Source organism: Trachymyrmex septentrionalis, unplaced genomic scaffold, assembly GCF_001594115.1.
Source record: "Trachymyrmex septentrionalis isolate Tsep2-gDNA-1 unplaced genomic scaffold, Tsep1.0 scaffold175, whole genome shotgun sequence".
Classification (NCBI taxonomy): Eukaryota; Metazoa; Arthropoda; class Insecta; order Hymenoptera; family Formicidae; genus Trachymyrmex; species Trachymyrmex septentrionalis.
In genome coordinates, this window is record NW_017304917.1 from 353,792 (window position 1) to 369,384 (window position 15,593).

General features: G+C 32.3%; 1 protein-coding gene across 1 annotated transcript in view; it reads right to left on the reverse strand.

Annotated features, from left to right (window-relative positions):
- Positions 1 to 5,007, reverse strand: part of LOC108746508 (28S ribosomal protein S18c, mitochondrial) — an 11,504-nt gene extending 6,497 nt beyond the window's left edge. The window contains exons 1-2 of the mRNA XM_018483324.1: positions 4,720 to 5,007; positions 3,830 to 4,037 (exon numbers count right to left, since the gene is read on the reverse strand). Coding sequence (XP_018338826.1) covers positions 3,830 to 4,037; positions 4,720 to 4,842 — 331 coding nt within the window. The 5' untranslated portion in view covers positions 4,843 to 5,007. The remainder of the gene's footprint in view (positions 1 to 3,829; positions 4,038 to 4,719) is intronic.
- Positions 5,008 to 15,593: the final 10,586 nt, after the last annotated feature.

A 15,593-nucleotide genomic window follows, 5' to 3' on the forward strand; every position in this document is an offset into this window, starting at 1 on the left:
AAAGACCTAGCTTCGACCATTACAGGCCTTTAATTTTTAGTATTGATTGTGTTCTCACATATACGATTTAAAATAAAGTTTCTTAATATTATCAGAGATGTTGATAAATGGAATTTTGAACCATTTAATTATAACACAATAAAATCAATAGGCTCTAAAGAAAATTCTAAAAAATAATAAATAAAATGCCAACTTGAGTCAACACTGGTTAGTAATATATACTATCATTATATGTAATATATACTATCATTTATTCAAAGTGAATATTAAACGTATACGTTTCGATCTATAGTCAAGGTCCTCTTTAGTACAAAAAGATAAATTAATAAAATTACATAATGATAGCGCATACACGTATAAACTAATAACATAAAAAGAAGAGAAAACGCGTGGTGATGTCCGAGTTAATCTTGGTCGTTTAATTACTAAGTTAAATGACTATCAAGATTAAATTAATTTTAGGGTTTGTTGCACATGTTCCATTAAACTGTTTCATTTAATGAAACAAATTTTAAAGATATAAGACACGACATAACTGTTTAGTAGACAGATGTAAAATAAAAGTGACTTTCATCTGATAAATGCTGATCATAATTTTTCAATTTGAACGTCAATGTCCATTATTATAATAACTTGTTTTATAGCTTTATACAATAAGGCTTTATACAATCGTATATCGTTTCATTCTGGATAATCAACTAAAATGGATAACATCCTTGTGTAAAGATGATGGTTTGCACCTGGGTTGTAACGTACTCGCAGGATATAGGTTTCATCTACTCAGTTCTGTTAATCGTTGAAAATGATTTCAAAGTAAGTCGAAACGCGTACAATATCAAAGTGTAATCATTATTGCGCACTAAGTACCACGATAACTCTTATTTCCTCGTATATTCTTCTTTAATTTGTTTTACATATAAGTTGTTTTTAATATAAGAAATAAAAAAACTGTCTCAATTTCGGAAAATAAAAAAAATTTTTTTATATGACAATATTTTGACTCGTCAATTCACTATGTAAAATAAGTTCTACTATATAATACGAAAATTCTCTGCTTTAAAATAAATTTTCTGCTTTAAAAACATTATTTTCTTGTATAATTTCTGCTTTAAAATAAATTCTCTGCTTTAAAAACGACTTTCCACGCGAAGCGACTCTCACTCCACCTCCCCCCTCTGCCAAGGATCATCGGATTTTCCAGGCGAAACGAGTTTCACCCCACTTCCCTCCCTGTCAAGTGGTGTCCGACTTTCAATGCGAAACGAGTTTCATCCCACCTTCTCTTTACCAAGGAGCATCCGAATTTCCATGCAAAATGAGTTCTACCCCCCCCCTCCCTCTCCTTATTGCCAAAGAGTATACGACTTTCCACGCAAAACGAGATCTACCTGAATAAAAAATCATAAAATAATAAAATTTTTTTTATTTCTCGAAGTTGAGATTACGTGTTTTTTATTTTTCACATTGAGTAAAATGTATGTACACAATTTCAAGTTAATCGCAAGGTCATTCGGAACTATATCTAACATTTCTTTCGGAAATAGTTATTATAGTTTTCGAGATATTTTATCAATCCGGAACTTTTTACTCACCCTGAATATATAAACATTCTAGTAAAAAATTTTTTCGCATGTATTTATGCAAATTTGGATAAAAAATTCCCTTTTTCCTTTTATGATAAAGATAACATGAAAACATTAAAATTTGTTTATAATTTTTTATAATTTTTATTTCTTTTCAATAATAAATGTCATTTTAGCATTTGACAATAAAAGTATTGTTTTTATTATTTGTCCCTATTAAAAAAATATCACATTTTCAGATGCTCACATAATTGCACTTATTTAACATTTGGCCTTTGCAATATTCTTGTTTATATAACTTATATAAAAACATCTTAAAATGGGTTTTTTTTATATACATATATAGCAAAGTTACAATTTTTATATCAGAACTCAATAATTTCCTTTTTCTCTGATGCAGAAAATAATTTTTATAATTTTTCCAAATTTTTTTTCTAACATAGCAGACTAATTTAATAGAAACCTTAAAGAACATATGTAAATTTTAACAGAATATTTTAAGCATCTTAAGAGTCTCAAAATTAGGTCGGACACAAATGACCCATATGTGTTGTTTAAAGGTACTAAAAATAAGTGTACTGTTTAAGAGTTAATAACAATGTATACGTTTCGACCCAAGATTTGGATTGTCATCAGTACATAGAGAAAAGCCCCCTATTATGGGATAGGCGCCTAATATGAGATAGCGGCGTTTCTGCTAAACTAATAAACGCTATCTATTGGTTCCACTATGAATTTATTGCTCTTGGATTGAAAACTATTTAGTAGAAAATTTATTATTAGATCATGCCTGTAGACATTGTAAAACAAGATTTTAGAATTTGGATATCTTCAAGTTTCATTGGGATGAACGTTTAAATCTTGTTTATTATTTATTAAAAAAAAATAAATATTTGGCAATAAATTTTTTATGTAGTAATAGAGTAAGATTGGATTAATAGAAAAATATGGGATATGTTGAATTGTTTAATTACAGAAGTTGATTTGAAGTAGATTTGATAATCATAAAACCACAAGGCGTGGCAATCGTAATATGAAATATCAAAGGTATTCCTAATTTGAAATAATCCAGGCTCCTATGTATAGTGAAAATCATCGCTAAAGTATTAATGTTATTGTACAATAATAAAAAAGACAATTGGAATGAACATCGAGTGCTTATATCGGCGTTGCTTGATTCCAACTATCTGAAAACGAATTCTAGGTATAATCTATGCATGCTCATTTTTCGCGCACGCTGGCTGTGTTTGTTTGTATTTTAGAAACATTAAATAAAGTTTTTTAATTGCAATACTGATATACTTTGTGTTTTATTCGCAATTTTTCGGGGCATCTCATATTAGGAGCACAATTTTTTGACTTTGCGATTTGCTGACTTTTTATATTTTTTTAATTAAAAAAAAAATGGAATTTGAATTAAATTTTATGTAACGTTATCTTAAAGCTTATTAAAGCTTATTAAATTCCCTTCAAAATGACCTATTATTTTTTTAAATTCTGCTTATAGAACTCGGTATCTCATAATAGGGGTCTTTCCTCTAATAATTAATGCAATTAGAAACTCAATTTACGCAAAATACATAATAAACTTAGTCAAACTATTGATCTGAATCGATAAATTAAATAAAATTCGTAGTATAATTTTTACAATCAAAAGTTGAACATATCGTTAAAATTTTGTTTTTATATGAAGCACATTATGTGTATATCTTGTCGAAAACAGTATGTCACCAAATTGTCAAGTTTACTAAATCCCTATTGAAAAAAATCACTTCGCAAAATTATAATACATAATAAAATCATGTAATTAAGACAAATAAATCATATAGTAGGTTATTCTAAATCAATATATGATTTTTTACAATCACATACTTTGAAAAATCATGATTTTTTTCTATTTCTGTCATTTAAAATTTGGTAACTATAAAGTCACATGATGGGTGAAATTATTTCTACTATCATGTGATTTTTCAAATTACTTATATTTAAAAAATCATATATTGATTTGAAATAATCTTTTACATAATTTATTTGTCTTAAATACATGATTTCATTATGTAACTTTGTGACGCAATTTTTTTCAGCAGGGAATAACACAATATTACAACAGTAAATAAAAAGAAAACCATTACAAAAGAACTTATAAAATAGCTATATTGAAAATTCTGTTAAGAACACTATCAGTTCGTAAAGTATAGAATAAAAGTTAGTCATGTAAAAAAAAACATATGTATATTTATACATACCTGCACTTTGAGCTTTTGCAATTTCTTGTTCTAATCTCATCTGCTTGTGTTTACACAATCCAGTTATGTGTCTTCCATATATCCTGCCTGTATATCGACTTTGAAATTGTGAAAGTAACCTTACATTTTTATAATCTGGTTCAATGTCTAATCTACAAAGAATACACTTTTGCTTTTCTTTCACATAGGGATTTTCAATTTGGATTGGCTACAAATAAAAAAGAAACAAATATCATATATAATACATATAAAAACATTCAAAATATTTACAGCAAAGAATTTGTCTTGGTTAGATATTTATCTGCTTTAAAAACACAACTTTCACCGTTATTATTTCTTGCTATACATCTTTTCTTCATTTTTTACCTTTTCTGTACTTTTAATTTATGTTTTTAATTACATGTCTTTTTAAGGAATGCGCTGGCTCTTACTTCGCCCTTCATTTGTTGTTATTTATTAAAAACACAAATTCTCTGCTTTAAAATACAAATTCTTTTATTTAAAAACAAATTCTTTACTGTAAAAACGAAAATTAGAAAATAATTTGTTTTTAAAGCAGAGAATTTGTTTTTAGAGCATTTGTGTAATTCTCTATGCCATCAATGTGACAGATTTCCTAACCTAAACAGAGTCGTCAACTTTAATGCTTAATATATCGGTTCGCGGGACAGACATTTTTCTGCCAGCTTCGCTCATTTCATACAAAGACGCGTCAAATAAATCTAATTTCATTAAAAAATAAACGTTGCAATATATGCAATAAATTTTTCACTGAAATATATTTCTACTTTATAATTATTTCAATTTTCAATTCGACATATTTCAGAATGTAATAAAAAATCTATTTAACCTCGTATAATCAATTTTTAGTTGTCAATATGTGCTCTTACCATGTCATTTTTTTTCATCACATTAATAGTTATAGATTCATCGAAACATTTACTAATAGTTCGAAAATATGATTTGCCGGTACACGTTATTAGAACTCTTTGCAAAGCAGAAGTAAAAATCATTTCGTGATTATTAAAATTTATTTATATAATATAATAAACCAATACAACTCTTCCTCTCTAAATTCTGTTTGACTCCATTGGATAAATTGGATTTCCTTCTTTTTATTCTTTTTTCATTTAATGGCTCCCGCAGGGAGCGTTCGGATTCCCACCTGGGTGCTCCTCGGGTGTCATGTCATCCTTGTTTAACATTCGGTAAATAACAAGGATGATATGATATCTAGAAAGCACCCCCAGGTGGGAATCCGAACGCAGCCCAGGCAGGCGCCCACGACTCGCGACCAGTATCCAATGTAGCGACCATAGACTTATAAGATAGATAGAGCGTCCCATAGTTAAATTATGGCTCTTGCATACAGAATACGGCAAAGCTTGCCGCGCGGCCGAACTAATCAATGTCCGCACTAACCAATAATTCTATGGCCGGTATTTATAGAGATCTTGCATTCAAGACCGTCTTAAGTACGATCTTAAGAAGTCACGAACCAATCAGAAGTTAGCGTCTTAAGTAATGTCTTAAGACATTATTTAAGACGGTCTTGAAATAAGAATCGATTATGAATACTGGCCTATGTTTTTAAGTTGGCCTCATCTTGTAATGGCTCTTGCACAGCGCGATGTACGACACGCGATACGCGACGCGCGACATTCAGGTTGCCTTCATTTGAGTGCATCTATATATAATTTTATCCCTGTTGTTCAAATGTTAAACGAGGATAAATAATACATGGGTGCACCCGGATAAATTTCCGAACACAGTCCAATAAACATACATATAATTTTTCCAAATATTGAGACATCGCAGCAAAAGTTGGGCAAAATTGAATATTTCTCGTATGCGACAAGCAAATGAGTCGAGCTGCACATGGCTACTTAAAAAACAGAATTAATTGAAAAATGTGATCTTGGTATCAATCGTGAACCTTTATTCCTAGGATAAAAAGTGAAAAATTTTCTTCATTAATTTCAATAGTAAAAATTTTCACTTTTCACTTTTCATCCTAAAGATAAAGTTTCATGATTGATACTTTCTTATATACTATAATCTTAATATATGTATGTAACAAAAAATCTTACAATCTCTACCAGAAAAATTACATATATGCTTATTGGACTGTGTTCGGAAATTTATCCGGGTGCACCCATATATTATTTATCTTCGTTTAACATTTGGTGAACAACAAAGATAAAATGATACATAGATGATACGAGTGAAGACAACCTGGATGCGCGTGTCGCGCATCGCGCTAGTATGCAAGAGCCACACAATGCCTCCGGCACATCAGCGCGATGTTCGTCGCGCGCGACACGTGATACTCAATGAATGTACAGCTTTACCGATGATTTCATTCTAAAGATATATTCTCATTGAATGTCGCATGTTGCGCTCAACGAACGTCGCGCTGGTGTGCCGGAGTCATAAAAAACTTCTAGAAATTATGTAAAACTACTTCTGCCTAGCGGTAAAAGTTGAATTGAGTTTAACTTTTATCGCGCGATAAAAATTATATATCTATTACTTCTGAACAAACGAGACGTTGATTGGCTTAACAATCTTCAGCCAACTTCAGTTCGGCGACACTACTCTAGTCTCTATTAGCAGTTCATGTGTTTATACTGTTTATAATCAAAGAATTAACCATGCGCTCTTGTAAGAGACAGTTTTCTCCGTTTAAACTCCAGAGTATCAATCATGAAACTTTATCTCTAGGATGGAAAGTGAAAAGCAAAAATTTTAATTATTGAAGTTAACGGAGAAATCTTTCAATTAACACTTTTTATTCTAGGAAAAAAGTTTTATGATTGATACCCTGCCCAGTGAGGTTAAGTTTTATAAGTATATGTATGTACATGCATACGCACACATACAGGCATCGGCAGAATCCGCAAAAGAAATAAATTTGCGCAACAGAAAACAGCAGAATCGACGGAATGAAGCCATGATCAATCACGACGTAATCAAAACGTTCCGCAGTTCCACATTCTCTCTTGTCCCTTCTGCATGGCAGCGCATCTTAGACTATATAATATTAGACAGAGTATAGGCCTATGATTCCTGTACATTGCAAGAAAATTGACAAGGATGGAGAGATGATAATCGTAGATTGTAATGCGCATGCTCCATACCAGTGTTCGCAAAGATTTGCACATTTTGAACTAATTCCGGCGAGCGACCCCCACCACCACTCGAACCGCCAAGCGCTCACGTGATGCTCCGGCTCAGGAGCGTCCCTATACCAAAAATACTATATATCAGGAGCATATCTTCCGCTAAATTATTATTGAAACATGTTTTTTTATTAAATAACTTATTTTTATTTTATTTAACATAAAATTTTCTATTGTTAATTTATTTATTGTTCTTTAATAATATACTTATACCTTAATGTAGTTTTCTAATACTTTACATAATTATGACGTACATTTCGCGACAATAGCTTTCCACATCACCCGTCAGATACTATTGTAAGATACGTTTTTTTTAATATAATTTTCCCAGTAGGTTTATTCCACAAAAAGAAGAATTATTAGGTGCGCAATTTAATTCTCGGCCTTTTTCATTGAACTTTGATACTAATTTATAAAAAGTCGAATAGTTACCTAATAAGATTTCATTCATTTTAATAAGAAATAAAAAAGGGGAGGAAAAGAGACGGGGCAACTTACTTATTTTACGCATGCGCACTCCATTTTGATTAACATAAAATCAGGAGAGTTGCGCTACTGTACGAGGTTTGAAAAGTCCGTGCAAAAATAAAAACTACTTAAACTTTTTTTATTTTTCAACATAATCACCTTTTAGGCTTATACACTTCGTCCAACGCTGCTCTAATTTGTTGATCCCTTCCGAATAATAGGATTTGTCCAAGTCTGAAAAATAGTCATTTGTTTCTGCAATCACGTCCTCGTTTCCATAAAATCTTTTTCCCGCCAGCCATTTCTTCATATTGGGGAACAAATAGTAGTCCGAGGGAGCCAAGTCTGGAGAGTAGGGGGGATGTGAGACGAGTTGGAACCCTAATTCCATTAATTTTGCGACCACAACTGCTGAGGTGTGAGCTGGTGCGTTATCGTGAAAATCACTCAACTTCCGCGATTCAAATGAATGCCAAACACAAACAAATAGACCGATCTGGCTGTAACTTGGTGTGTGTTCCTCCAAGAGATGCTACTAACTAAATCTAACCTTGATACGCACCAGTAGTGCCATCTCTCTGACTTTGCACGGACTTTTCAAACGACCCTCGTATATACTGTGGCAGTGTTCTTGGCTGAATAGTCATTAAAATTACGAAATATCGATTAAATCAAGCAAATTAACTTGCTGTGGAGGCGACACTCGGTTTCGTTTTTATGCCATTCCGGCTACACGGGATGGGTAAAGAAACTTTTTACAGAATGGAATTGTAGTGATCTTAAATTTTCTACATAGTAAGAAATCCGTTTGTCTGGAGAGTAGGGGGGATGTGAGACGAGTTGGAACCCTAATTCCATTAATTTTGCGACCACAACTGCTGAGGTGTGAGCTGGTGCGTTATCGTGAAAATCACTCAACTTCCTCGATTCCGTTTTGTCGTTCCGATTCCATGTACATGGAAAGGCATTCTTATCGTACTGGCCTCTAAAACTAAGGAAATATTATTGTATATGTTACATACACTATAATATTTCCTTATGCAATTCCCCAATGTTTTTCGTATGCAATACTTTTCAAGAATAGGGCCCCTGAGAGAGGATATAACGGCCCAAAACCTGTGACCGCAAAATGCTGCTGCGCACTATTGCCCTCTGAAGAAGTGGATGTTAATTACACAATAATATTCATCTTTTTGCGGTGCTCCTGATGAAAATAGATAGTTGAAATCGCTAAAATAACTAAAATCTATCAAATGATTTCAACGATTTCAGATTTATTTCCAGTATACAACAATAGCAGCGAGCGCTCACTCATTGTTGAGTTCGCTAAAAATCTATAGTCACAGAATAAAATGAAGAAGACCAAACTCAAGTGACCAGTCATAAAACAAATGGGCTCGAAACACGATTTTTCGGAAAAATGTTATATAGAATAATAAATTTAAGCATTCCTGTCGGAGAAAACTATCAACTTAGAGGATTTGATAAATATTTCTCTTTCCATTTTCCTGTAATTTTGTAAATTTGTGTATTTTTATGCGTAGAATATATTCTGAGAAGGAAAGTTGTCGTTCGAGTTCCATTTTATTTTATTTCAATTTTAAAGTTTTTTGATGTTGGTAAGTTAAAAAACGATAATTTAATGATAATTTTGACTATGCATGAATGTGTTTTTTTTCAATAAATATTGATGCATTTACTATTTAATTTATAATAATAAAATGAAATTTTATACAATTTGGAATTTTTGCATTAAAAATAAAACGTGCATACGTACGTATGTGTATTACATACGTATTATCATATGATATATATTTCCTACTTTTCTCGCAACGGCACTAAAATCGCATCTTCCTAATTTTCTATGTGTTTTCCGAAATCATATTTCTAGCCTATGTTTTATCCTCGAGTTTGACCTCCTTTTTACTCCGTGTCTATAGTTTACAAAATAAATAAAGGGCAAAGTAAGAGTCAACATATTTCTTTAAAAAATCACACCAGAATATAAAAGAATTATAAATAAAGAGAGGTAAAATTACATAATAAAAAAACAAAAAGTTACAAATTTCGGCTACCGGATTGAGCCCTCTTTAGACATTAAACATATCAAAAAACAATAGTACAATTAATAATTGTCGCAAATAATTATCGCAAATGTTCGCGAATTCATAATATTCATAGTTCGGATGAGTCTTGATATAGAACTCGACATTATTCACGTATGATTGAACAGTCAAAAGTGTATCATATCTTTTGGAAAAGTTCTAGTTGATAAAAAAAAAGTAAAAAGACTTCTTACGAAAAAATAAAACGCAAATAAATTAACATACCGGAATTCTAATAAGGAATAAAAACTCAAAACATGTGTAAATTACTCAAACAAGTGTGTCCATATAAATATAGAAAATAGTCATTAGAATATATAAAAACAAGCGAAACACAGACATGAAAGACGGATATTGTGTGTCGATTGTTGTGTACGCTCTCTGATATAAATCACCACGGGCAGAGAGAAGAGACCGTATCAAAAAGTTAAACTTTATTTATAATAGGTATGTATGACTTATGAAGACCTTCAGTATTAGTTTGTAAATTCAGTATTAGTTTGTAAACTGTTTTTCTGCTTCTTAATATTGAGTATCACGGAAATTAAGCGTTTCCTAGCAAGGCTCTTCATCTAAAATTTTAACCTTATCTCATTGGAAATCGTGATCATACTGTAGCCTGTGCTCCATTATGACAGAACGGACAGAAGTGTTATGTCTAATATGATTACGATGTTCTGTAATTCTGGTTTTTAATTGTCTGCCCGTCCATCTAACGTACGACGCATCACAATTATTCGATTACACGATATCTTACAGAGTACATTGCTCTTCGATGTATAGGGACAAATATCCTTCTGTACTTTTATATATTTGCCCATTTTATTAGGACTATAAAAAGATACCCTGATGTCGTTTTTATTGAATCGCTTAAATTTTTCCGTGTGAAGAGGAATAAATGCTAGGAATAAATGGTAGTTCTATAGTTTACGTTACGTGTATTATACATTTTCAGCACTGGCAGTGAATTTTGGAACATAGCCATAGAACTTATAATAAACAGAAGGGAAATACGGATGTCGAACTCAAACATTTAAAGGATAAAAATATTTTTCTGTCCTGCTCAGTGATTGTTCTTCTTTATGCGCATGATTATCTTCCAATTTAAATTTTCAGATAGTCAACATACATACATAGTACATAGTACATAGTATATAGTACATCATTATTTTTTTATAAATTTCCATGGGATGATTTTATTTATTAATAAATATAATCGCGATTTTATTATAACTTCTTACATAAAATGGTTCGATATCGCATTTTGTGTTGTAATCATAATAAAACAGTGTCTTACCACAAGCACCGACGAGATATTATTAAAGACCGTCAACTCTGAGCAAATTTTCAGCGGTATAAAAAGGATCCCAAGGCTCGAAGGTAATTGGAGAACGTTGACATTATTGATAATTGACATAAATTTGCTATTATATTAATATAAATATTGGTTAATACATTATTAAATTCATGATTTTTTATTAAATACATAAATGCCATAAATAAATATGCATACTTGTAAGCTATAATATCTTATATTCAAAAAATAAATTTTTTTCTGCAGCTATCATCTCTGTTGATAATCACTTTGACGATAATACTAAAGTCACAATTTTAAAGAAAAATCAATTATTATTCAGTTTCAAATGCATGTACATAAATACGTCTACAAAACTAATAAATCGTAAAATTAGTAGAATATTATCAGTTTTTTTACTCTTAACTATTTTAATATTAACAACCCTGTGTAAAACTTCCGATTAAAACCAATTGGAAAAATTGGAATCGGTTTTAATCGGATTAATGCATCGGAAATTTCCAACATTTTCCTATTCATTTTTCAAATTGGAATGAACTGGAGCAGATCAATGGGATTGTATTGGAATACATACAAAAAAGCGCTAAACAAGAATTAATGAAATATTTCACATTTTCTTCAAATAGGATTCAATAGTTTTTTATAAGAATGTTTTCGAATAGATTTTAATTGGACAAGCTGCATATGCCAAATCCAATGGGAATTAACCAGTGAATTTACGTAGTCCGTCTGTTTTCGACGAATCGTAATTAATGGGAAATTGTTTTTTTTTTAAATGAATATGGATTTAATGTGCTCAGCGAAGAAGGCAGCTATTTTTGCAACTATTGTAAAATTCTTTATTGTAAAATTCTTATTGTAAAATTCTATATATGATTGATTTATACATTTATTGTAGATGAAGAATTAAGAACAAAAACCAATTATATTAAACAATTTTACAATAATTGCAATTCTACTGAGCGCAAGGATTAAAAATTGAATATTGCACGTTTATCTTTTAATAACTTTTAATCGGATAAACCGCTGATGCCAAATCCAACGGTAATTTTATGAAATAAATGCATGAATTTAATATTGTTAAGAAATCAGTTCGAAGTTCGACGATCAGCTAGAATAAGAAACTCGCGATATTTAATTTTGCGTAATCGAAATTGGCGCGTTGCAGCCAGCAAGTCAGCGCAATTTCTTGTGCGCTAAATCGCGATGTCCGCGACGAACGTGTGGAAATCGCGAAGTTGCGAGCGAACGTGTGGCGAATCGGCGAAGTAATCGACAGCGCACTGCACCAATCGTCAGGCGCTGCGCAGCCGTTACATAAAAAATTGATGTACCAATTAGAAGCAAAATAAAATATTCGACAAAGAAAATTTACAAAATTTTACTGTTGGGTCCACCTGTTGAATGGTATGGAATATTTTACAACGTTCTACAGTATAAAACAACAGCCTTCCAGACGTCAAGGCTTTTTGTTCTTGATACGTTCGTTATGATAGTGCGTCGGTACAATTATCCGCTCGACTTTTTCGATCTGTTGCGCGATTTCTTAATGAGTGATCTCATTGCTGTTATTGCTGAAAATTTAGAGCTTAGTGAATTTTGTGTATTGCCAAAATGATTGTAAAAATAAAAGCAACTTTTTGGTATATATAAAACTTATTATGATTCGTGTACCTCTTCTCGCCGAGAACGTTTCTGAACAAATATACATTCATTATTGTGTAGAAAATTTATTATTAATTAACTTTTTATGACTATTTAAGTTTGTAAATATAAGTTCTGTTGGATTATTGATTGAATCATATAATTATTGATTAAGGCTCGATTGAACAACGTTACTTTGATTTTAAGAAAGGCTTAAAACTTTCTCTATCTCTTTTTCGATTTCATTTCCCGGAGATTAGTTCAGCCGCCAGGCAACACACTTCTGCATCAGACTCTATCGAAGTCTCACATTATATGCGTACATACGTACATACATTGTATATAGAGCGTATGTATAGAGAAGTTGGTATGGAGTAATAATATTTATGTGTTTTTTATCACACTTTTTCTCCTATTTGACAATATTTTCAATTTATTACCTCTTTGATACTTTTAATATTTTTATAATTTTTACATTCACAATGCTGTGATGACATTTAACAGAATTGGAAATAATGCTCCGGGTCACTCTAAGGCCAATGATATGTTGTAATAAAATTTTTGCAGAGAAGTATGATTCAAAGCATTCAAAAGTTATGTCTTAAATTTTAAAACGTATTACCAAATATTGTCCTGCGATTATTTTTCACGGAAATCCATGAATTTTAATTTTGATTCTTTTTAATACCGATTTTTAATGATCTTCTAGTCGTTTGTTCAGAAGTAGGCCAAGAAACTTCGTCAAAAATGGTCATAACGAGATTTCTAAAAAAGCATTTTAAAGCTTGAAATCTCTACTTCCAAAATCGATAACTGATATTTCGATATTACTGATTTTACGGAATTGTACAAACAGAAATCGATATCCGTAAAATTTGAAAATTTTATACAAATTTTACAAAGATCTATGGCAGAAAATCGCACACAAATGCCGTTTACAGCAGTCAAAAGAGTGAATCTTTACCTTCAATTTGTTTTTTTTATTGAACATTGTACGATTTTTTTTCACCGAGTTATTCAACATTAAAGTAAAAGGGGTCATTTTTTATTCAATGTTGAATAACTCGGTGAAAAAAAATCGTACAACGTTTATTCGTCAAGATTCTATAAGATTTCTGATGAAAACTTGTTGGTGTTCAATCCTATGATATCCGATTAGATCTAATTCGGATCGTCAAAACGGATTTTCCTCTCAGTCCGATTTGCTAACTGAAGGCGTTTGCCGATAGGTTTTTATTGGACTAAGATTCTGTGAGATTTCTAATAAAAACCTGAGTAATTATTTAGTATAGGGGAGCACTCTCTCCAATGGCCTTGACCTTGACATATATGGTCATGACCTTGGGTAACCTTCAAAACGTTTTAGCCTGCAGTCGTCCTTCGTTAAAAAGTTATTAACAAAAAAAATTTCAAAAAATAACGCATTATTTCTGGCTATACATACAGTATTAAATACTATTCTACATAAGTTTTAACTACGGAGTAATAAGGAGATCAAACTTGAAGATGAAAATGGGCTCGAAAAACCCACAGTTTCGGAAAACCCATGGAAAATCAAGACGATGTGATTTAGTGCCATCGCGTCTTGCGAGAAGTTAGAAATATTGACTGTCACAAATCACAGGTCACACGTATGTACAGCCGGTCACAAAAAGGTTGCAATACTTTTTTTGAATGAATTTTAGCATGCAGCCTATTCCGAGCGATTGGTTCTTATTTGTAGATCCATGAATAAGAACTAATCGCTTAGTAAACAAGCTGCATTTCAATATCCATCAAAAAAAGGTGATGCAATCTTTCTATGACCAGCTGTACATACCACAGAGTATTTTGCGCATATATAATATACGAACTGTTGGTAAATACTCTAGTTCATAGTTTTCTCCGACAGGCGTGCTTAAATCAGTTCTTCAATATAACGCTTTTTCGAAACTGTGTTTCAAGCCTATTTTTTTCGTGACCGGCCACTTGAGTTTGATCACCATATTATTCCGTAGTTTTGTATTTCTACGCAAAATTACTCTTACTCTCTCCTTCCTCTTCTTCTGCTTAAAGGACGCATGACTTTCATAATCGTACTGTTGCACATGGGTTTCGACTGTCACGTCGAGTATACCGACTAACTAATTTTAATTTGCGAGTTAACGACCAATTTTGGCTCGTATGATTTGGACGTTGGACAAGACGTTTAGAGCAAAAATCTGAAAAATCCTTAGAGACAGGCGCCGTCTATTGGATATTGGCGGAACGCTGAGATATCATAATTGTGGATTCCGAGTCGTTCCACGGCTGTTCCCCAGTTCCGATGAGGTAGATAATGAACTGCGTGCGTACGCTAATACAGATATCGCAGAACTCGCCACTGGCTGTACGACTGAGAGTGACCGAGAACACCTACCATACCTGTCGAATCGACGCGGTAAACCAAGTTGAAGGCTGTGTCGCATTGCGGGATAATAGGCGGTTCCGCATGTGAGCGGGTTCCAATCAAAACACGTTTCACACAGAGAATCTCCTGACTTCCATGGTTTAACTGTATACGAGAGGTTGCATAGATCGAGCTGGCGAACCAAGCTCGATAAGACTTGTCGCGCACAATACCTTCACGCGCACGAAATGTTCCAGCACATGAGCACGTGGCAAGAAAACATAGCTCGCGGGCGTTATTATACTAAAGCAACGGTGTCACACGTGGACACGCACCCGTGTCGCGGCACAGTCGGTAACGCGCACTAAGTATTATAGTACGAAACGATAGCGTGGCGGTGCGTTCGGTGGGCCGTACCTTCGACAATTGTAGGTCAGGCGGACGCGCATATTCGGCTATCTTTAAACATTAATATCTCGTTAATTATTGCGAGCATTGCAAAATAGTACAGGACTTTTCGACTTAGTTTAGTCCGCTCTACCTGTTCGGGACGAGTGGGGCCGTACAATCCAGCCACCCTATATATATTTTTTTAAACAAAATGTTAGTTAATAATTATTAAAATTTTATTATTTTTTGATATATATATATATATATATATATATATATATATATTTCACAT